The sequence below is a fragment of the Rhamphochromis sp. 'chilingali' genome (genome assembly GCF_963969265.1).
Source record: "Rhamphochromis sp. 'chilingali' genome assembly, chromosome: 4".
Classification (NCBI taxonomy): Eukaryota; Metazoa; Chordata; class Actinopteri; order Cichliformes; family Cichlidae; genus Rhamphochromis; species Rhamphochromis sp. 'chilingali'.
Window position 1 is genome coordinate 18643026 of NC_137948.1, and position 22699 is coordinate 18665724.

A 22699-nucleotide genomic window follows, 5' to 3' on the forward strand; every position below is an offset into this window, starting at 1 on the left:
CCGAAAGGCATAAAACAAATTAAACACCTATTTATGGTCTCTCAGCCACCAGGAGGCCCTAAAAACAAATTAGAAGGGCAAATTTCTTTTCAGCATTCCCTGCTAAATGTTTTGTGATACCATTGAATAAAATGAGCCTCATTTACCCTTTTAGGCTTTGTTCTTGCAAAAAACTCACATTTATTTATGATGAGCGTAGATACATTTAATGTCCAGATGTGAGGAGCAAGATTTCCAGGACTTTCACTGTTTTAGATGATGCTTTTGGGGTTTAGGGGGTTTGTGTTTACACGTTGTTTTTTAAAATGAAACCCAAAATGAAGACCACACGATTCCAGGAAAAGCTCAAATTTCATTCCCCCCCCCCCCCCCCCCCCCCAAAAAAAGCGCACACAGAACAAACTGTTCAGGTGGAAGCAATAAAACCCAATAATTGTGCTTGAAAGTGTGAAAGTGGGGGGAAAGACAAAGATAGGCAGCAAAACTACAAAAGGCACACAGAGAAAGTAAGAGAGGAAGCGACTAGAAGCGAGGCTTAACGGGGAGTAAGAACAGGAGCAGAAACTGCGCCAAAATCCAAAAACCACGACCATGACTTGAACATCTGTCAATAAGACTTCTTCTGCACAAGAAAGGCACATTTTAAGGTGCATCGTGCAAATCTCAGATTATAACAAAACGAAGTGAATGCACTTGATGATGTCTACAAACTTAAAGAGATTTTCTAAGAATAAGGTCACATTTTATAAATCTGTGTTAGAATAGTCAGGAGACCACACGAGCCTTCAAGCAATTCATGCTTGCTGTAATCATTCCTGCTGTTCTCGAGCATTAAAAGATCAGTTATTTCTAATGATGTTGGTGGTAAACAGTGTGTATAATTACAGCGCCCATTAACTCAGACCTGTGTCTGTGTTCCTACTGGCATCTAAAGATCTAATGTGGAAAAGTGACCATGTCAACCTCCGTCATATTCTGGTTAAAAACGTTTGCCTGACCTTGCACATTGCCAAATTAAGATTGTTTATTGGCTCTTTCTGGGCTATAGAGTTGATTAAATCTGGGAAAAGTGAAACCGCCATAATGCTGATTAGAGTTGGGAAATGTGACACTATGAAGTGCATCACAAACTGAAAGAGCTCCTGCGGGGAAACTCCTGCCAAGCGAGAGCTGTCATCACAACAGGACACGCTGGCCCAGTCGAAGTGTGAGGACAGGCTGCCGCCATAATAATACTTTATTACAATGTCTGTAATATAAAAAAGAATCACGTTATTTAACAGAACAGTTGATCCTCTGTATCCCTGCACCACCAGGACTTTTATTGATGGAAAATTTACTTATTCTTCCAAACGACTGAGTGAAGATGATTTTTATGGTTTGTTTGTTTTTTCAGTAATAACAGACTCATCACCTTGGCCAGACTCCAACCAATGCGGGACAGCAAGGAGTGGCAATGATCCAGAGCAGGGGGGAGGGAGAGAGGCGATGCACTGTGTCTTTAAGCTCCAATGAAATCCATCAGGGGGAGCCAGGCTGCTGGATCATTGTGTCCGTGCGCTCATTACGTTGGAGGAACCTGTGCCGCGTTATCACGCTGGACGAGGTCTCGTTGTTTTAGACACAGGATGGTTTTGTCTGCGCTTGAAACGCATGGGGTAGAGTGAAAGACTTGAAAATCACCCGACAATGAGGTTCCGCTGGGTTCTTTGTGCCTCGTATTTTATTTTGCTGCCACTAACCGGTAAGAAAACCACTTGCGATGTTATTTCAGCGCGGCGTGTGGATATCTTTTTTTTTCTTAGTGTTGACTTTATTGCTTTGTTGTGTTTTTTTTCTCCCAACTCTTTGAGTGGGTAGTTTCAAATATTCTTACGTTTTATTGCTGTTATAGTGGTGGAATTTCTATGACGGCATCCTTAATGCTTTTCACCCTATGGTAATAATTCAAATCATTTATTTCTGTACTTTGTTCGTGCATTATTTTAGAGTCAGTGCTTCTTCGGGTCTTATTCCGTCTCCCACTTGTGCGACATGTGCTGCTGTCACCATTAAAGAGTCTTTTTTTGCCTATATCTTAGAGTATAGACGTAAACAGCCGAGGAAAAACAGCGTGTATCTTTGCGCATGTTTAGCGCAACCTCCTGTCCGTTTTCTGTTTTTCCGGACTGTTTCAAGTCAGTCATTTAGTGCTAAAGGTAAATGTAAAGCTCTTGCCAACCCGCCAGCTTAAGTCTACAAATCATTTGTATGCATAACTGTTTAGTGGTGCGCTGGAAATACCTTTGGCGGGCAACAAGTGTGTGTGTGTTTGTGTGTTTGTGTGTCCCTGTGTGTGCCTGAGTGTTTTGTTTGAAGAGAATTAATTATTTATTCTACCCAAACGAAGAGGATAAGGTTGAGCATCCTACCAGAACAGCAAAAGAAACAAAGAAGAAGAAAGAGGAGAAGAAGAAGAAGGGGGAAAAAAAGATACGCATCTTCTACCACAAAGCACCCGCAGCATCTTGACATCTAACAGCTCTGGATGTTAGGATCAAAGCTTCGTGTTTAGTCACATAACTGCCTCGGGTTTTGTTTTGTTTTTTTGTTTTTTACTACTGAAACCGTTCGCTTGTTCAAATAGTTCAAATCACTGGTTGCCAAACTCATATTCTGAGAGATGCAGCATTAAAAACATGCCCTCACACCCCGCGCAAACACAGATGTGGATATTTTGGAAGGGAGGGGGGATTCACATCCTTCTCCTTTTTGCTTTCTGAGCTCTGCTTCAGCCTGGAGGCACAACAGTCACATGAAAATCCTGTTTTTGAAATGGCTCTTATCATGTGCAAATCTAAATGGGGGAAAAGGAGAGAAAGAAAGTGGGAGGAAGACTGGTGGAGCTTAAACTAAAATGTCAGCTGGGTTTACTCATCTTAAGGGAATAGGTTTAGGGACCTTGATGCATGATTACTCAGCGGCTGTATAACTCATAATTATTGATTCTCCAATTGAGCTGTCGTGGTTAGATAGCACTCTCTCTTCAGGGAGTCTCTGTCAATCATGCCATCCTGTTTAACCACCACACTGGGCACTCTGATCTTAAACGATCAATCAACAGAAAAATAACAGCAATTATTTTGATATTTTCAGTCCTAGTCAAGCCAGGATACTGTGCTGCTTTCTTACAGCATTTCAGCTATGAGGAATTGTTTGCTTTTTAGTCTCATGTGGTAGTATTTTTAGATCTCTGGAGTGGCAGTCTGCTAACACAACAAACAGAAAATGCTGTTTTTTGTTACAACATGTACTTCAGGATTTCTGACTCCTGGTAGCTATTTTCACAATTTTCTGACCCTTTAGAAACCAAGCTACGAATGGAATAATCAGAAAAATAAAATCTACATCAGCTTTAATCTGTACACCTGCTCACCTGCTTGTTAATGCAGATACCTAATTAAGTAATCACTTGGCAGCAGCTCACTGCATTTTGCCGTGTAGCAGCGATTGAGACAATCTACTTAATTTGAAACAGAGTATGAGAATGGGGAAGGACAGCGGTGTAAGTGATTTGGACCTGGCGTGGTTGTTGGTGCCAGGCGGTCTGGTCTGAGTGTTTCAGAAACTGCTGATCTACTGGAATTTTCTCTGCGAATGCCTTGTTGATGCCAGAGGTCAGATGAAAATGGCCAGACTGCTTTGAGCTAAGGGAACAGTAAGTCACATAACTGTTTGTTAGAACTCTCGTATGCAGAAGATCGTCTCCGATTGCATAAGATATTAAACCTTGAAGCAGAGGGACTACAGCAGAAGACCACGCCGGGTGCCATTGCTGTCAGCTAAGAACAGGAAACTGTGGCTACAATCCACAGGCTAATTAAACTTGACATTAGAAGATTAGTAAAATGTTGTTGGGTCCGATCAGTATAAATGTCTGCAGCAAAATTCAGATTGCAGAATTTTACATAAAACAGCATGAATGCATACATCCATCCCGCCTTGTATCAATAGTTATGACAGCAGTGCACCCGTCTTCTAATTGCTGCTCCTATAAAGCTAAAGCAATCTCAAACTGTTCACTGTTCACTGTACTTAAATGGCCTCCATAGTCACCAGATAGCAATCCAATAGAGCACCTTTGGGATTTGGTGGAACAGCAAATTTATACCATGCATGTGTAGCTGACAAATCTGTGATGCTATCATTTCAACATGGACCAGAATCTCTGAGGAACGCTTCCAGCGCCTTGCTGAATCTGTACCAAAAGCAATGAAAGCAGTTTTAAATGAGGCTATATGTTGAAAAAAATGTTTCGATTAAGAACAACATCTCCGCTATGTCTTCACTGGGTTTTTTTCTTCAGAGGTTGTATTTAATTATATTATTATTATATTAATACACCAGAAAGCAGCAGCATTTCTTTCCCTTCTGGTGTGGATTTTTATCCAAGCCGAACCCATTCAAAATTAGCAACAGGTCCAACATCCATCATCCTTAATGTTCTTCCTCTCTACCAGTGTGGTCAGAGCCACTCATCTCCCCCGGTGGGCCTCACATCGTAGTTCCCAAGAAGGGGAAGCTAGAGCTGCGCTGCTATGACAATGCCACAACGTCTGGCGCCCCGCCCAGGTTAAGGTGGTACAGGGACAAGTCTCGCAAGCTGGATGGAGAGGTGCAGGAGGGCAACGTGGCTTTCGTCAGGCTATCAGCCGCCCAGCTTAACCACATGGGTCGCTATATATGTGTGAATAACATCACACTGGAACAGAGCTCTATCTACGTATACGTGAAAGGTGGGTGTTTAACGGGGGGGGGGGGGGGGGGGGGGGGGGGGGCATTTGGATGTTTGTCTTCACAACATTAATCCAAATCTTTACCTGTCTGTCATCTCCCTAGACCCCTACAATGCTTTCCTGCACATCATGATAAACATCAAACTGGTGCGAGAAGGCGATAGCTGCACCATTCCCTGCCTTGTTACTGACCCCGAGGTCACCCACCTGGGTTTGGAGACCTGTGATGGACGACCTCTGCCCTCTGGTATGAGTTATAAGAGTGACCTTCAGGAAGGCATCACCATCAACAACATTCAGAAGGAATACGATGGCTGCTACGTATGTGTGGGACTTCTTCACGGAGTCAAAGTGATGTCAAGTAAATACAATCTGGAAGTACGACTCGGTAAGTAAAAGTCAAAAAGCGATATGTATTATTCGTGTTTCTTGAAATTACCATTCATGTTAATGAGAGATTAGTCACTTTTGTCCAGAGTAATTAATTACTGGTGATATATTTCCTTCAGTGTGCATATATAGAAAATATAAGGTCTTGTTACAGAACAGAGCAGGCATCAGTGACAACAGGCAGGAGCCTAATTAAGTCAGACACAGCTTGAACAAGAGGACTGAGGAAGGAAGTGGGATTCAGAGCAGCTGGAAGATGTCCAGCAGCTGCCTGATGTATGGAAGAGTACCAGCTGAGCCATCAGCTGATGTGGGCTGGCACTCAGATGTTGTTGTTGTTATCACCTAATCTATCCGGGTTGTGATCGGAGCTTGATTTTTGCAGCGTGACTAAATGAACACCATGTTTAAGTTGTTTCATGGGTGTTAATGAAGCTAAATGTGGAGGAAGAAAACAATGGGTTTACTGCCACATTCATATTTCTCTTCATACCTGAAATACAAAAACATCCATCTATGAGCAGCTGCTGAGAGCACAGAAGCATCTTTAGAGGAACTGTTTGAATTAGGAAAAGGGAAAACTGCAAAGTCACTAGCAGGCGAGGCGATGGTGAAGTGGAAAAACGTCCATACTTTACCCGTAATTAGTAATTGGAAGTTAAAACCACAGCATTTGCTTTCACTGATGCCTCTAAAAGCATAATGGCATGTCATTAGTTCTGCAGGAATTTGGTTTGATGCAAAATGAAGGATTTTAATTTATGAAATTCATAGCTGCCTAGACTTTGGCAGCTATTGACATTTTGCTCAATATCACCAATAAGCGAAATTGTAGCATCGTAAAAAGCCAAAGCATGAGCAGATGCAATATGCATTCATCCTATGGGAAATCCATCCAGTCTTGGTTAAGACTGGAACATGATAGCGGACCAACACTGGCAAATGCAGAGCAGCTAGCATGGCTAATAATAGACAGTCCAAAAGCCTTCTGTTCACTTTCTTTTTTAGCCACAAAGAGATATTACATTTTTACGAGCTACGTGCATCTTAATAAAATAAAATCGATCATAGATACAATTTAAGTTTGTGCTTCTGTCCTCTGCATTACATCAGCACTCTTTATGCGGACCAGCTGAGGGGCAGTACGGCATGGTGTCCTTTTGAATGATGGGAAGAGGGAGAAAGCGAGAAGTACGTTGAGGAAGGGAGGAGCCGAGGGATTTGATTCCCCCAGTGAACAAAGCTCTGTAACAGAGCATGAAGGCTGTGTTTGGGTTAAATAGAATTAGTCCAGCACAAACACAGCAACCGAAGCGGCGTCTGCAGGCATTTAATGCTGGAAATTAATCGTCCTGCCTACGTGGGGACAAGTGTCTGCATTTGGTCATGCTGCTCACGTCAGTATAAAGCTGCACAGTACAAACCGCATTGGGGTATTTTATTATGGCGTTTAAATAAGCAATTTACTTATTTTTATTACATTTTAGCACAAAACCACCACATTTTTTGTTTCAGGTCAGATGAAAAGCCGCCGTTTGGGATTCATGATTTCAGATCATACCAGTCCAGAGTTATTACAGTGCAGCAGAATGATTTCAGGCTCACATATGTCGTGCTGTTAGAAGTGTCTGTGTGACAATGCACAGGTGAAAAAAATGATATGATGCTGGTTTAGATGAACTCACAAATACAGCAGTTTGCTACAGTTGCTTTTTGAATCCCTTGATTCAGTGCCAGAGTTACGCCCAGTGATCACGCTGTCCCAGAAAGACAAAGTCATCTTGAGGACAGGAGAGCAGTTCGAGCTTACCTGCAGCTCCTCCAATGTCAACGCAGACGTCATTCTCAAGTGGGACTTCCCGTCAACAGCGGTGAGAATGATTAAGGGATTTATTTGCAGTTCTTTGTCAGGGATGTTTGGCTGCCTACTTGTCAAACAGTTTGCAACGTCCTTTAGAAATGATTTAATTTTGCACAAAGCTAACATGGAGAAAAGTGAGCTCATATCCCAAGTAATGCTTTAGAGACTTTTTCGTTCAAGAAACATGTTTCCAAAAGATTTGTGATGCTGTTTAACATGTAAACAAAAAGCAGAACTATATTTTCTGTGAAAAATTATACCCAATATTTTAATATTGAAAAAAAAGTTTGAAAAAAGACAAAAAAAAAGGAGAGAAATTCGTAAAAGTTTTGGAAACAGGTTGTAACTTCGCCTACTTTCAAGGTGCACGGTGAAGGGCAAACATGTGAAGAGGCTGATGGTCCAGCAACATTTGAAGCATGAAGAGCAACTTTCTGGTTCTGCCAGCATATTTCAGCAGCCTGTTCCCGTCATCACTGACAAAGGGTATAGGCTGAAGTAACAAAGTTGCTCTTCATACTGCAAGTGTTGCTGGAGGTTTGACCTTTGACGTGCAGAGGAGTGTCCAGACGGGGGGCTGGGGTGGCAGCTTGTGAATAGCAAATAGTTACATTGTGCTTTTTATTCATATTTGGCACAAATTCCACACTTTGGTTGTTACTTACAATTTCTTAGTTACCAGTATAGACATTTTATATACTAGTATGTGCCACTGCTACAGTATTGTTTGATCTGTGATTTTAACCCATTGTTAGGTGGTTGCTAGGCAACATGATGGCATCATGATGTGCTAAATGCAAAATTGAGCCTTGTGGATATAAATGAGATGCTACTGTCATTAAATTAAAATGATACTATTATTTGAAGTGTTGCAGGCGCATAAATGTTACACATAGGTCATTTTAACTCCTTGGTAGGTGATGTCATAACATCTGATCTAGATAAGAAACTTAAGAAGGCTAAGACGTCACTGTGTACTGAGCTTGGTCGCTCAACTTTTGATCATAGGGAGGAGGTGCTGACAGCCAGACTTTGTATGTTACAGTAAGACTACAGTTGCTGGATTATGTAGAAAACAACAGATCTGTGTCATGTTACACCTGTAAAGCATGCTTCTTTGCCTCCTCTTTGCCACTTTGCAGCATCCTTTTGAAACACAAACCTCACACATCCTGTCCGGGGGTTTGGGTTACGAGCGTTCAACCTCACTCTTGATCCCAGCTGTTAACCAATCAGACTCAGGGACTTACCGTTGCCATGCTCACAACGAAAGAGGCCGCAGTGACGAAGCGATGGAGCTCAAAGTTTACGGTAAGAATTGGGGGCTTTGTATTTATACTCAAAAATATATTTTCAAGTTGCCCCAGTAATGTTATAGTTATTTCTGAGGCCACACATACCTGGATGTGTGCAGAATGTTATCAACCTTTTGTTCATAAAACATATTAAACTTACACATTTCTGCTCTTCAGATCAGGGGTTCATTAAAATGTTAGTAAGTCAAAGTCCAGTCCAGGAAGAGGTTAAAGAGGGAGAGAGCCTGAGCCTAAAAGTTGAATTCGATGCCTATCCTGCACCAAGCTTCATGTCCTGGTCTTACAATGGGAAGATTCTCCACAACACCACAGAGCACGTCATCACTCTCCACCGAAACAAATACAGGTACAGTTAGTTAAAAGTGAGTACTTCAAGTAACCAGTACGCTAGTATGTCACTGTGGGTTAAAGGATTTTACAAATACACTTGTTCTATCAGATACAGCAGCAAGCTGAGACTAGTGAGGGTTCTTGGCTCCGAGGGCGGGATCTACAACTTCTCAGCCAGTCACAAAGACGCATCTGTCGATCACTCGTTTCATGTGTATGTCAACAGTAAGTAGCTCTCACATTTGTTCCTTTGGGTTGTATACTTAGAACACAGTTAGTAGCTGAAATAACAATCTGTACAGAAGAGTAGCTAGATAAATCAGAGTTTTACAAACTTTTCGCCTGCATTGATTTTAGTTAAAGGAAACCTCATTTTGATCAGCTGGTACTTTTCTGTAGTAATACCACAGGTAGCCAGTATACTGGGAGTCAACAGGAGATGCTTTGTACATGTGCTGTATGCTTCATATACGACTTTCTTTTTTCTCCGTAAGGTAAGCCTGTCATTACAGCTCAGGAAGGGCCTGTTGATGGACAAGTGCGGTGCATTGCTGCAGGATACCCCGTCCCTAAGATCAGCTGGTACTTCTGTGAGCTGCCGCGCACAAGGTATCCCGAAAACGCAGCTTATATCAAGATCTTACAAAAGAGGATTAGGCCCACTGAAATTAAAATCATAATTCTGAAAAAATGATCATGAAACAGGAAATCAGTTTGCCTTTGAAATTTGATTTATTAGTAACATATTATTAAGTAAATATCTAACCAAGCCTTCAAGTACATTGTGCTTTATTAAGCACTAAAACTTTATGCCTTTTAATAAAAGTTTTAAAGCTTTTCCTATCCTAACAAACCATATGCACACTATATTTCACATATTTCCGTTCTCAGGTTAGCGACTAAGATACAAATAGTGATTTGGCCCCACTGACGAGAAGCAGCTGTATTAAAGGTCCACATGAAGATATGTATATGTAAAAAAAAAAAAAAAGAAAGAAAGAAAAGAAAACAACAACAATTGGCTACAAATATAAATGGCTAGGTTTTAGGATCGTAGGAACAGAAAGGATCATTTTATTCTATTAGAACAGAAGTAATGGAGACGATTGCTAGAAGGAGCTGCAGAAACAGCACCCGGTTTCCACTGGGTGATCTACATCAGCGACACCACCTCTGATGTGTTTGTTGGCTGGTTCATCTGTAACTCAGATGCAGAACTGTGCTCTAGTTTCACATCTATTAGACTTAAAATTGCTTTAATTTTTCCATCTTTTTAAATTTGTTTTAGACAATTTAGCAATTGATGGAAAAGCTTTTAACGCACTTACAGTAAGGAGCTGTAAGTTTAGTATGTCTTATTTTTCCTACCTCTCCTACTGGAGTGGATCCAAAGGCACTGAATCAATAAATTGATTTGTAAAGGCTGAAACCTGCTCTTGCACGGAGTGATCGTAAGCAACCTTAATGTCTCAACAGGTGCTCACAATTGCCCAATGCCACCCAGTGGGAGACCTCAGAGGTCACTGTCCTTTCAGAGTCAACCTTTGGTAGGAGTCAAGTGGAAAGCCGACTGAATGTCAGCAAAGAGTTCACTCAGTACCACACACTGGAGTGTGTCGCTTCTACAGAGGAGGCAGAGGCCTACACCCTGTTCTCCATCAGTGGTAAGACACTGTACGGACCGCAAATAGAGCTGCAAGGAGAGTAACACAGGTGAAGCGTCAGTGTCTGCGTGGTGGGGATTTGTCTTATATAGCGCGCCACAAATACGTTGTGCAAGAATTCAAAAAGACACACAAACCCATTGACCCTTTGTCTGCACAGGCCAGGTGTGTGGTTACTGGGTACAGATTGAATGAGATTAGTGTATGCTGACTATGCAAGCTGGGATTATATGGCGCAGACTCACTAATCCTTGTCACACAAACAAACACCACTGCTGCAGCTGTCTGTTTTAACGGTAGAGGATGTCACTCCGTGTGTGTGTGTGTGTGTGTGTGTGTGTGTGTGTGTGTGTGTGTGTGTGTGTGTGTGTGTGTGTGTAACTACCAAAACTTGGCTACTTCAATGCTCCATGAGATTTCTCACTCTGGGTTTGTTGGTGTTCATTCTCAGAGCGTGTGGTCCCCCATAAACTCTTCACGCCTCTTCTAACCGGCATGGTGGCTACTGGGGTCTTACTCAGCCTCGTGTTAGTGGTGCTGCTTTATAAGTACTTGCAGGTAAGGAAAAAGGAAATAAACTGTGCATGCCTTATGATTATTGTGATTTTAAGCCCGGGTTTAAGTAGGGTCACAGATTTGACGTAAATCACAAAACTCTTTGGCCATCAGCCCCTTTCAAACCCATGAATCAGTTTCAAAGATTATAAACATCAATCTCAAATCAGGATCATCAAGCAGCATTGACATACACTTTGCATCCCAGGAAAGTAAATGGCTTTGGGAGTTTCTGGCAAAGGGCCCATTCTCATTTACTAATGACTCATGCCTCCATCGTGTTTAGAGTACGTTAAAGTTAGAAGCATCTTTCTTTCGTTCTGCATTTGGCAGTGATGTTTTGCACGCAAGAGTGACGGTAAATTCTTTTAATCAACATGAATGTGTCCTAATGAATTTCAGTTGAATCAGTCAACCATTTGAAGTGCAGACATGCTGTAGTTAAAGGATTTTTGACACTGCGATCACGCCTCCAGCCATTAATTTGCCCCCCTGAGCATGCTGTGCTTATTGCTCTCAGATGAGTCAGACTCCTTGAGAAGTAGCTCACGCATCTGCAGTGGGATCGTCAGGGGGAAAGTCTAGACTCGGGCTGACAACTAAAGTGCATCTTTGTAAAAGAGCAACGTGAAAGGGAATATGAGCTATACAGTCGAACACAACAAACAGTCCCGGGAAGCTGATCTGACGTCACTTTTTCTCTCCCCTCCAAACTTTAACAGAAACCAAAGTTCCAGATTCAGTGGAAGGTCATCGAGACTGTCCATGGAAACAACCATATATATATTGACCCCACCCAGCTGCCATATGACTCCAAATGGGAGTTCCCCAGGCAGAAACTGCGCTTTGGTAGGACAGTGTGTGTAAGAGTGCAAATGTACAGCGACTGTTATCATTTTTAGAGCATGAATGAAGTGTTAAAGTTTGTTTTTTGTGTTTATTTGAAGGTAAGACCCTGGGCTCTGGGGCGTTTGGAAAGGTAGTGAGGGCCACGGCATACGGATTGTGTTCTGCAGACGCTGTGACAACCGTCGCTGTTAAGATGCTGAAACGTAAGTCTATATTTTCCCCATCACCGTCTCTGTGTTGTAACAATATTATATAAAGTGGTACAAAGTACTCAGTACTGTACTTAAAGAGTGAAAACACCAAAATTCAAAGTGTTTGACTGCAATCCCATGTTTAAAATTGAATGAAAAATGATGAAAAATAAATCTAACCTGGAAGTGACAGAAATTGCAGTTCCTTAAGTGGCTCCGAAAGCAAGTCAGTGCACACAGACTCTGTGTTAATGAATACAGTGGGGCCTTTTGTTTTTTATTTTTAATAACTCATTTTGATACTTGCAAGAAGTAAAGTTAGTTATATGGAAGTTGCCTGCTCGTCCTAACCTTCGCTAATTAAAATCAGTAAACTAGATCGCTCACTTTTGGTCTTTTGGAGCATTTTAAAGGAATTACATGACAAATATTACGGCTTGCTGCTTGGTACAGCTTGTATAAGAAGACTGTGGCTCTGTTTTTACTCCACACTAATTAGGAGGCATGTGTGTCCGAGCTACTCACCCCTACAGTCTATGGGGCCTGCTTGCTGACAGAGCTTGCTTGGGTTAGCTGATAACTTAGCACTCCAACCAATTGTCCAAATATTCTGACTCGAAAAAAACAAACACTCAAACAATAACAACAACATAAACAAGTTTCAGAGTAGAGACGAATATGAAGTTGTTTTTTCTCTTTTTACAATTCTTTTAATCCCCCACATTTATGTTAGATTGGAAAACACTGGGCTGAAAACCAAATAACTGTTACACCGCCACTAGTGTCACTACTGGTACTGTTTCTTCTGTATTTCTGATTGCCGTTAGGCTTTTAAATATGAGAATACGCCAGTCACAAAGGAATACTTTCACTTTACGGCCTTTGATTTTGTGCTTATACGTCTTCCACTTTAATGTTGTGATGATGTCATCTCAGCCAACGCTCACTCCACGGAGAAGGAGGCGCTGATGTCTGAGCTGAAGGTTCTCATTTACCTTGGAAACCACGTTAACATCGTTAACCTGCTGGGAGCCTGCACCGTCGGAGGTGAGAGGAGTCACTACGAGCACAATTAGTTCACTCAGAATCAGATTTGCATGTGAGATATTTTTGGATTGGTTTTGTCGTGTCGGGGGCACATAAACCTTACACATCTGCACTCTTGTTTTATTGTTGACTGTCATGATTTATGATTATGAATATTGTCTGGGAGACACATTTGCCATATCCTCATGTGGTGACTCACTGCTGTACCCGGCCATTATCAGCATCTGCCTTCGATATGAAGACGTGATTCATTTTACCTTGCCACAAATCTGCTGTGTGTGTGTTCAATATTATTTAGCTGTCTAGACCTCAGTATTGATTATAATTTAGTTTGGTGTTTTTTTCCACAGATGTATGCATAAGCACTTATTGTGAGAGAAACAAGGAATAGTGACATTGTTTCCTCTGTTTAAACATGATCAGCTTTTAAACACCCTTGTTGTCAAGCCTCATCACTGTGTCAGAACTGCTTGCCGTTTCTTCTCATTTTCATTGTGCTGTCATGGTTTAAAAATCAGTGACTGATGGTTGTCGTTTTTGTATTGTTTTGGTTTTTGTCCCTGTATTCTGCCAGGACCAATTTTGGTAATTACAGAGTACTGTTGCTATGGGGACCTCCTCAACTTCCTCAGAAGGAAAAGAGAGTCCTTCCTAAACTCCAGAGCTGGGGATGGTTACTACCACAATGTCTCGAACCCAACAGAGTCCACAAGGTGCGTATGTGCAGGAATGCTTCATGGCGATGATAGCTGAAAGTGGCTAGTTTCTCTACTTACGTGTTTGTATCTGTGTGTATTTCTTTAGCAGTGAGGCTACTGGTGCAGGATATATGCCCATGCGTCCCTCTGAGAAAGAAAGGTCCTCTGAGTCAGGTACAACGTCGCTCTCTCTTTACATTTCTAATTACAATACACTGCATAACCAATAGCATGCCTCCACAAAGGATGAAAATTCCCTACAAATGAATCAAAACTGGAATTCTCGCATATAACTGAAGTGCATTGTGTGCCTAGATGACATAGATGAGCTGTCCTTGGATGCTGAAGATCTCCTCAGCTTTTCCTACCAGGTGGCCAAAGGAATGGAGTACATTACTTCCAGGAATGTAAGGCTTTTACAGACTGTTAATAAACAGTATATAGACTCGTCATGGGAGAGATTTAAAAGTGCTGTTCCTAGTTCATAAATCATGGCATGGCTCAGGGCCAATATTCGTGCAGAACTTTTTCTTTCAGCTAATGGCATCATTATAGTAGGAAACCACGGCATTGCTGCATTTCAAACGTATACTGCACACAAGCAGATTAAACAATTAGGCGTCTCTATTTAATGCTGTCAATTCAGCAATGAAAAAAATGCCAAATGTAACGATGAAGTTACAGAGAATTTGTTCAGTTATCACATAACTGCATCTTCCCCCAGGCTGTGTGGAGCATTTTAGCCATTAAGGCACTGCTTTGTTTTATGCCATATTTAGATTCAACGCACAAAGTCGACTAGGCGTATAAATCAAGTCGAGATAATGTCACATATCTGGATTGCATCTCAGGACCAGTGTTGTCTTTACAAACTTCTGTATTTGCTGACACACCCATACAACCATAAAACACTCAAGCTGCAAGCTGCACAATCCAAACATTGATGTTTTGCACACTGCATTAGTGCTTGCTGATTTACAGCATTTCTCACAGCGACTTTCAAACAATCAGGTAGAAGCAGAACTCTTACATGCGCTACCTTGTCAATGCTAGTTACCAAAAACAACGAAGTGCACTTGGTAGTTGTAGGACTACACAAACGTAGACGCAGCAGAAATTAAATCCTACAAGAGTGATCCGGTGGACAGGAACATGATTCCAAATGAAAGGAAATTAAATGAATTAAAGTTTGAAGAAGCTCCACCTTAGTTACATACAAACAGTCAGCCTTAAACCGCTTCAATTGCTCAGACTGTACTTTTATTTATTTATTTAATTTATGCATAGTTTGTTGGCTTATTTCTACTAATTTATCCATTTGGATTGCATTCCCTACCATATTTTTTCATGATTTCAGTAGAAACATGGCTTCTGTGCCCAGGTTACCTGAACAGTTAAAAGAAAATATGACATGAATTACAAAAAAGTCCAAAAAAGTTGGGCACCGTTTTGCCCCCAGTACCATCCGAGGCTTTTGAATTGAGTGCTGGATGATTCCTCTCTTCTTTAGTCCACAGGACTTGGCGTCCAAGTTTTCCAAAGAGAATTTCAAATTTCGATTCATCTGCCCTCAGATCAGTTTCCCCCTTTGCCTCAGTCCACTTTAAACGAGCTTTGGCCCAGAGAAGACAGCAGGGTCTCTGTATCATGTGCATGATAGAGCTTTAACCTGTATTTGTGGAGTGCACGGTGAACTGTGTTCACAGTGCTCACGAGCCCATGGAGGGATTTCCATGACAGGATCATGCCTGTTTTAAATGTAGTGCTGCCTGAGTTTCATATGATTTTCAGCCTTGTCCATTGCGCATACAGATTTCTCCACATTCTGTGGAATTGAAGATCATTACTCTGAAATTGTTCCACAGTTTGCAGATTCATTTTTTTGCCGATTGGTGAACCACTCCCCATCTTTACTTCATGTTACTGATCTGTTGCAATCAAATTCGAAATGAGCTAGATTTTTCTTAAATGCATTTTCTTTGTTTAAACGTTTGATGTTTTTCCTATATTGTGTTGTCATTCAAATATGGACTCAAGAGATTTGCAAATGCATGCATTTTGTTTTTACATAGCAGCCCAGCTTTTTTAAAATTATGATCGTAATAACACAATTCCCCTTTTGTTGTGTAAAGAAACTGTGCTCAAACACAGCTTTAACGGTGTCTTTCGCCACAGCTGATTCGTTTCTCACAGACACAAACTGGTGGCAGGCCAACAGAGAGCCCAAGCTGGTGACACTTTTTCTTTGTAACATAAAGATGAAAAAAAGTGTTTTACTTCCCTCTACGATGCAATCTTAAAACCGTTTTATTAACCAGTTACACTCTTAAAAAAGACAAAAGTAACTGTTTAGAATGATCGTGTAAAACGTGGCACCCGTTTACCCACACATGCTTTCTTGAATTTTGTTTGGTCATATTGAGTCATTGTTTCTCCTTCTTCTACTTCTTCTTCTTTTGTAAACACGTCAGTTCGCCTTTTGTGTTTGCCACAAGCTTTACCGGCCTCGCCTCCTTTGTAAGCGTGCCCTGTCATTCACTGCAGAAACCGGTTGCTGTGTCAATGCTCATCGCTGTGTTTGTTTCTGCTGCCGCGTTTGTGTGCGCAGTGCATCCACAGGGATCTTGCAGCTAGAAACATTCTGCTGACTCACGGCAGGGTGGCGAAGATCTGCGACTTTGGCTTGGCACGAGACATCACCACCGATGCCAGCTATGTGCTCCGTGGAAACGTGAGTCTGTCTTTCCGTCTGTCAGTCTTTCGCTCCCTCCTCCTTTGTTCTTTGTTCCCGCTCCGTCTCCGCAAACCAAGACAGGAAAACTCCCACGCTCGCTTCTCTTTACTGAGTCTGAACTGCTCTATGAAACAATACATGTAGAATTTTTGTGAAGAAAGTTGGACAGCAAGCTAAAAAGGAAAAGATGAAAAGTTTGCAGTTACACTGGCCAAACAAGAAGAAAGTTCTGTTCATTTTGTACACGAAGGCATTATTTATTGAATTGTATTTTATAAAACTTTCATATAACTTTTTTCACACTGAAAATTTAGATTCTTTTTGATGGGCTATATTATATTCTTATAAATGAGGACACGAGTTCATGGCTCTCTCCCTCCTTCAGGCTCGTCTGCCGGTCAAGTGGATGTCACCTGAGAGTATTTTTGACTGCGTCTACACGATTGAGAGTGACGTGTGGTCCTACGGCATCCTGCTCTGGGAAATATTCTCCCTCGGTAACATTTCCATTTTATGCTTTACTTTCCTTTTACTGTTTCAAATCATCATTGTCATCCATTTGACTGGGGGTTTTAGTACAGGCTTATTAATGCTCACAAGCAGCAACATAGCTTAGGGCACGCACGCAAAGTGGTATTGATTGAGAAGCCAACAGTACCGTGCAAATCAATATTTTTTTCCTTTAAAAATGATGTAAAGTTGTTGTTGCAGGTAACAGCCCGTACCCTGGGATGCAGGTGGGATCTGCATTTTATAGGATGATTCAGGAAGGCCACAGGATGAGCAGGCCTGAGTATGCCCCCACTGAGATGTAAGTGCATGTTTGTGAGAATGAGTCTGTTTCATATACTGCCATCACAAAGGTTGCAGGAAGTCGTGTGTTTGTTTTTTTTTACTATCAGGTGATAAACAGATTATTTTTTCAATTAATAAAATATGTGTTTTAGGCCTTGGTCAAGCACTTACTTCATCCCAACCTTTTTCTTTGATGATATAAGCAGGGCAGAACCAACAACGCCAACAGTGTAGAAGCTAAAAGCAGAGAACTGTTTTATTCAAAACAAATTATCACTCTGTTTTGTGGTGATCAATTAATAATTCTTTGTTTTTTTTTTATAACCTGGACTTCTTTTATTATAATTTTACATGATCAGTTATTTAAATAAATTATTTGGATCTAATTTATATGTTGTTTTCCATCAGTGGGTACTTGAACTAAATCAGCAGCAGTTAAGGTGTAAAAGCCAAATATGTTATTATTTGTTCGATGCTGCCTTATATCCATGACTAAAGTCATTTTCTACAACGTGACTGATGCAATATGAGCTGTTACAGGCTATGAACCTGTCAGCCTGTAGTTTAGATGTATAAAATAGCTAGATTGTTTTTGTGTTCTGGCTGTTTCTCTGTATCCCAGACATATAAACTAATGCCAGTGTGACCTGCGTTGTAGGTATGACATGATGCTGTCCTGCTGGAACCACGATCCTCTGAAAAGGCCTTCCTTCAAAAAGCTGGTGGAGAAAACAGAGCTGCTGCTGTCAGAAAATACCAAGAATGTGAGTGCAAGAACGACTCTTAGTCTTACTTTTGTAATCTGTCTTTTTTGTTTTTCACTCATTTCCCTACATTTTATCTCCAAAGCACAAAAATTATGTTGTTTTTTTTTCTTTTTTTCTTTCTTTCTTTCTTTCGTAAAACACAAGTCTGTGTTACTCCTCAGGTGTACCTGACCCTGAGTAATGCTTCAGGTCCTCCAGAGCAGCAGAGGGCGCCATCACGGAGACTGAGCTCAGTCTGCAGCACAACAGCCCCCAACCAACCTTTACTGCAGAACACAGCTGACGTCTTCCTGGACTATGTCTGACACACCAATTGGACACATACATAAATCCCCACCTTCCTGACCTTCCTCACCTCATACCACACAAACTACACTCCACTCTACTACAACTAACAGCTGATCATTTTAAACAAACTCTCAAATGCTGGCCTTCCTGCATCTTCCATACACACACACACTCACACATACAGAAACACACACACATATAGATATTGTACATATTGAGGGCTGCACTTGGCTCTCAGCCGCTATCTACTCTTGCCCTTTCAATATTGATCTCCATGGTAGGTATTTCAGGTGCACGTCTAAATAAAGCAGACCTCAGCACTAACCAGCCATCAGATACATCACCCATCAGCAGTGGGAAGAGTCTTGGCTCACATTCAGCCTTAGATTACATCTTAAGATGCTTTGGAGAAAACAAAAGGCTGCCAGTACATGTACATACCTGCACAGGGGAGATGATAGTGAACTGATAAATAAATAAACAGAGTTGATGCTGTGACTAGAGGACCTCTTTGTATCAGACTTGTCTGCCATTTCATAGAAATATTTTTGACATTTTGGGACTTTCTTGTTGAGAGATAGATGAGAAGAATTATACCATCCTCGTGTCGCCGCATGCAAATGAGGAAGTAAAGCTTAAAAACTGTAGTTTCTAGTTTAGGAGACACAATACACAGGTAATCAGCTTGTCTGGCTTGGTCCAATGGTAACAAAATCTGCACACCAGCATTTCTAAAGCTTGGACACTTGTGCAGTTGCTAAACATTGAGTAAAAGATATGTAAGATAGTAGAATAGCCCCTGAGCTGCATGCCTGTGGTAGTTTTGCCTTTTTAGAGTGTACAGCTTTGAGTTGTGCTTACGTAACTGTCACCATGCTGCTGTTGTAGGTGTTGAATGGTGTGGTTCATACAAAATTATCAGTCTGTGCAGTCTTTAACTCGTCTCCATATGTTCTTTATTGCTGTCTATCAGTATTTACCAGTGAAAGCCGATAAAACCAATCAGTTGAACTACAAGTTTGTCTTAAAGACGTTAAGGCCTGTAAGAGTTTGGCCCAAGAAACAAGGCATCTAACCAGATACTTGCTTTGGATGGCATCACTTTGGCCTTCATTATTAATGTGAAGATCTAAGATAGATATTTTAACACAGACATTGAAGAAATGTTTAGGAGTGCCTTCTCTAATCTGCACAAGATTGTCAAAGTTAGGAGACCCTGCCTTAGAGGGATGCTGAAAAACTAGTCCACACATTTGCTAATTCTAGTCTGGACTGATATATAATTGTGATATATGCCTAAAAAAAAGCATCCATTTGATCAGAATTCCTGGAGGAAGGAACTTAAAACAAGATCCTACTATGTGTTTGGTTGGCTGACGCCATCTCTGCCATTAAGATTAGACTAAAATGATAGAGCTTATATTAAAGGCTACCATTAGAAGTGCCTTCTCATTCTCTGTGACTCCAATGCTATGTGAGCAAAGATGATGGCACTGCAGCACTCATTAGAAGTTGCCATGGTAGTTAATGAAGTCTCAGTAATGGATTTTTGCACATTAGAGGCACCAGATTGTACAGAAGCTATTCGGTGGCTTCTAGCTGGTATTCAGTGGTGACTTGGGGCAGATCCTTCTTATGAGACATGGTAGCTGCACTGTGATGGCGCTTGAAGAGCTTAATCTTGTGGAGGAATGTTGGGATTGAAGAAGATTTTTGACAAAATCCTGCTGGACTTCGGTGAGGGAAAGATTCTTGTTTTTCTAGAGGAGGTTGATTCTGCTGTTGAACTCACTGGGGAGAGATGAGGTCATTCAGAGCAACACTGCCAACCCAGAGTGGCTCGGTGCCTGAAGACCTCTGACAAAGATCCTTCCAGGAGTTTTTGCTGCTTGTGCGTGAGCATCATTTGTATCCTTCCTGAAGTTCCTACATACCCTCTGCCTCTCCGGAAATACCTCTGCATTACCGAGTAATGTAGGAATCATGTGATTTAGAAACCAGGACACTGCCATTGTTTAAGGTATTCCATCAATCACATGCTGCCCCATCCGCTGGCTACACACGTGCCGAGCCCGTCTGACCCATTTCCTTTCCTTCTTTCACAAACCCAAGAATAGGTCTCAGGGTTCTTCCATGGTTGACAGTGCATCACTGACGTCATGAAATCGCCCGTGGTGGCGCTGGAGGGTTGAAATGGGGAACATGTCATGTGTCGCTGCTGTGTTTAGGAGGCATAGCCTTTCAATCCAGACATCTTGCTTAAAAAATTCTGCCTAAGAGGGCAGACTGGATGTTGGAAAGGTTAATTGTTCTTATGTCACTCAGCAAAAATATTTTCCCAAAATGTCAAATCCTAAAACCTTAAAACTTGTTTTCAGCAGGCCTTTAAATGAACACGTTTCTCTAAGGTAGTACAAAGTGTCTTTGAAGAGGAAACAAAAAGAAGAAGAGAAGCCATAGCAGAGTGGCATGCAAGCGATAATTCCTAATGAAAAAGATAAAGCCATAAAAGTTACATAAACACGAATTTCCACCTGTGCGTTGTAGCTTTGAAAACTGTGACTTATAAACAACAATTGCTGTATGTTTTTATGGATAACTTTAGTCTCTTTAGCAAAGCCAGTGTGGCCAAGGATTTAGGACTGATTGTGTGCTTTTTACTGTATGTCAAACCTGTATGCAATGTAAATATCTTAGAGATGTGCCTTTAGACTTTTTTTTTTTTAAGTGAATGCATTTGTTTGTGACAGTTATTGGTGAGAGAGCAGAAAAATGTTTCTGCACTCTGGCTTTCGGGTTCTTGCAGTTTTGATACAGTTGGTTGACTTGTAATAATAAAGAATGTACCTGTGATGGTCAAACTAACTGCAATAAGTCTTTTATTGTTTTCTGTGAAACAACATGGAGTCGTAAAAGAAACTCTTGTGAAATGTTGCCTCAGGTTGCCAACATGGTCCAACCATCATGTGTCGCATGATGCTTCTTGATGAAAGGTTGCCATCCCTGTTCCATGGATGCATTTTAATGGCAGTAATTACTGTAGGAGTAATAGCACTTTTCAGTCAAACTTCTAATGTGAACCTCAGATGGGCACTAGGATTGCCAGCCAGATACACTATGTTGTCAAAAGTATTCACTCACCCATACTGACTTCAGGTGTTTCAGTCACTCGCATGGCCACAAGTGTAAAGAATTAAGCACCTAGGCATGCAGACAACTTTTACAAACATTTGTGAATGAATGGGTCACCTTAGGAGCTCAGTGAATTCCAGCAACTCTGTGCAACAACTCCAGTGGTGAAATTTTCTCACTACTAAATATTCCAGCTATTAGTGGTGATATAGCAAAGTGGAAGCGATCGGGAACAAGACCAACTCAGCTATGAAGTGGTAGATCGCATAAAATCACAGTATAGCACGGCGCCACTGAACTCTAAACAAGTGCAGACGTGCTCTCTGGGGGATTCATGCTTCTCCATCTAGTAATCTGATGACCAAGTCTGGGCTTGGCAGTTGCCAGGAGAATGGTACTTGTCTCAGTGCAATTTGCCAATTGTGGGTAGGGATGGGGGTTTTTGGAGGAGGAGGGGGGGGGGGGGGGGGGGGGGGGTTAGGAGTTGGGCTCAACCCCTTGGTTTCAGTGAAATGAACTCTTAATGCTTGAGAATACCAAGATACCAAGAAATTTTGGACATCTTGGTCCCAACTTTGTGGGAACAGCTTGGGAGTGACCCCTTCCTATTCCAACATGACTGCACAGCTTTGCACAAAGCAGAGGTCTATATAGACATGGATGTGTGAGTTTGGTGTGAAAGAACTTGACTGGCCTGAGTCCTGACCTCAACTCTATAGATCACCTTTGGGATGAATTAGAACAGACTGTGAGCCAGGTCTTCTCGTTCAACATTCATTTTCTGACCTCACAAATGCGCTTCTGAAAGAAAGGCCAAAAATTCCCATAGACGAACTCCTAAACCTTGTAAAAAGCCTTTCCAGAAGACATAAAGCTATTAGAGCTGCAAAGGGTGGGCTGACATCATATTTAAACCTTATGGATTAAGAAGTTCATATGCATGTGAAGGTAAACGACCGGCAATAAGTGTACTTTACTGTGGGTCAAAAGGAAGGCCATCACTGGCTTAAAAACTGAGTACAACACACATGTCACATTTAATATTTGCAACTGTTTTTATTTTCAAATTGACCAAGATGGGAGAAGAGGGGATTATAATAATAATGTTAGCAAACATTTTGCTTCAAAATATTGATTACATCTGACTTTGGGGTAGATAAAGGAGCACAGTTCAAGAGCAGAAGAAGGGATAGAAATACATACAGTACAGGTTAGCATAGCACCGTTTTTACACTGAATACTGGTGTTTTTAACTTTGTGTATGTGTACAGTATTATACTAGATCTAGAACTGTTTAGAACCAAACG

The 22699-nt window shown here is 41.3% G+C and overlaps 1 protein-coding gene across 3 annotated transcripts; it reads left to right on the forward strand.

Annotated features, from left to right (window-relative positions):
• Positions 1–1542: 1542 nt before the first annotated feature.
• On the forward strand, positions 1543–21120 carry kitb (KIT proto-oncogene, receptor tyrosine kinase b). 3 transcript variants are annotated; one of them, XM_080879999.1, is made up of 21 exons: positions 1543–1744; positions 4500–4775; positions 4879–5163; positions 6897–7036; positions 8169–8337; positions 8499–8688; positions 8782–8897; positions 9167–9281; positions 10149–10336; positions 10788–10894; positions 11614–11740; positions 11839–11943; positions 12868–12978; positions 13553–13691; positions 13783–13850; positions 13992–14083; positions 16285–16407; positions 16796–16907; positions 17122–17221; positions 17864–17969; positions 18134–21120. In XM_080879999.1, exons 1-21 carry the CDS (start codon positions 1690–1692, stop codon positions 18275–18277), a joined length of 2868 nt encoding a protein of 955 aa, XP_080736125.1. In that variant the 5' UTR covers positions 1543–1689; the 3' UTR covers positions 18278–21120. The 3 variants fall into 3 exon arrangements, with proteins under 3 accessions (XP_080736125.1, XP_080736126.1, XP_080736127.1); XM_080880000.1 differs by having other exon boundaries at positions 13786–13850; XM_080880001.1 differs by having other exon boundaries at positions 18117–18272.
• The last annotated feature ends 1579 nt before the right edge of the window (positions 21121–22699 follow it).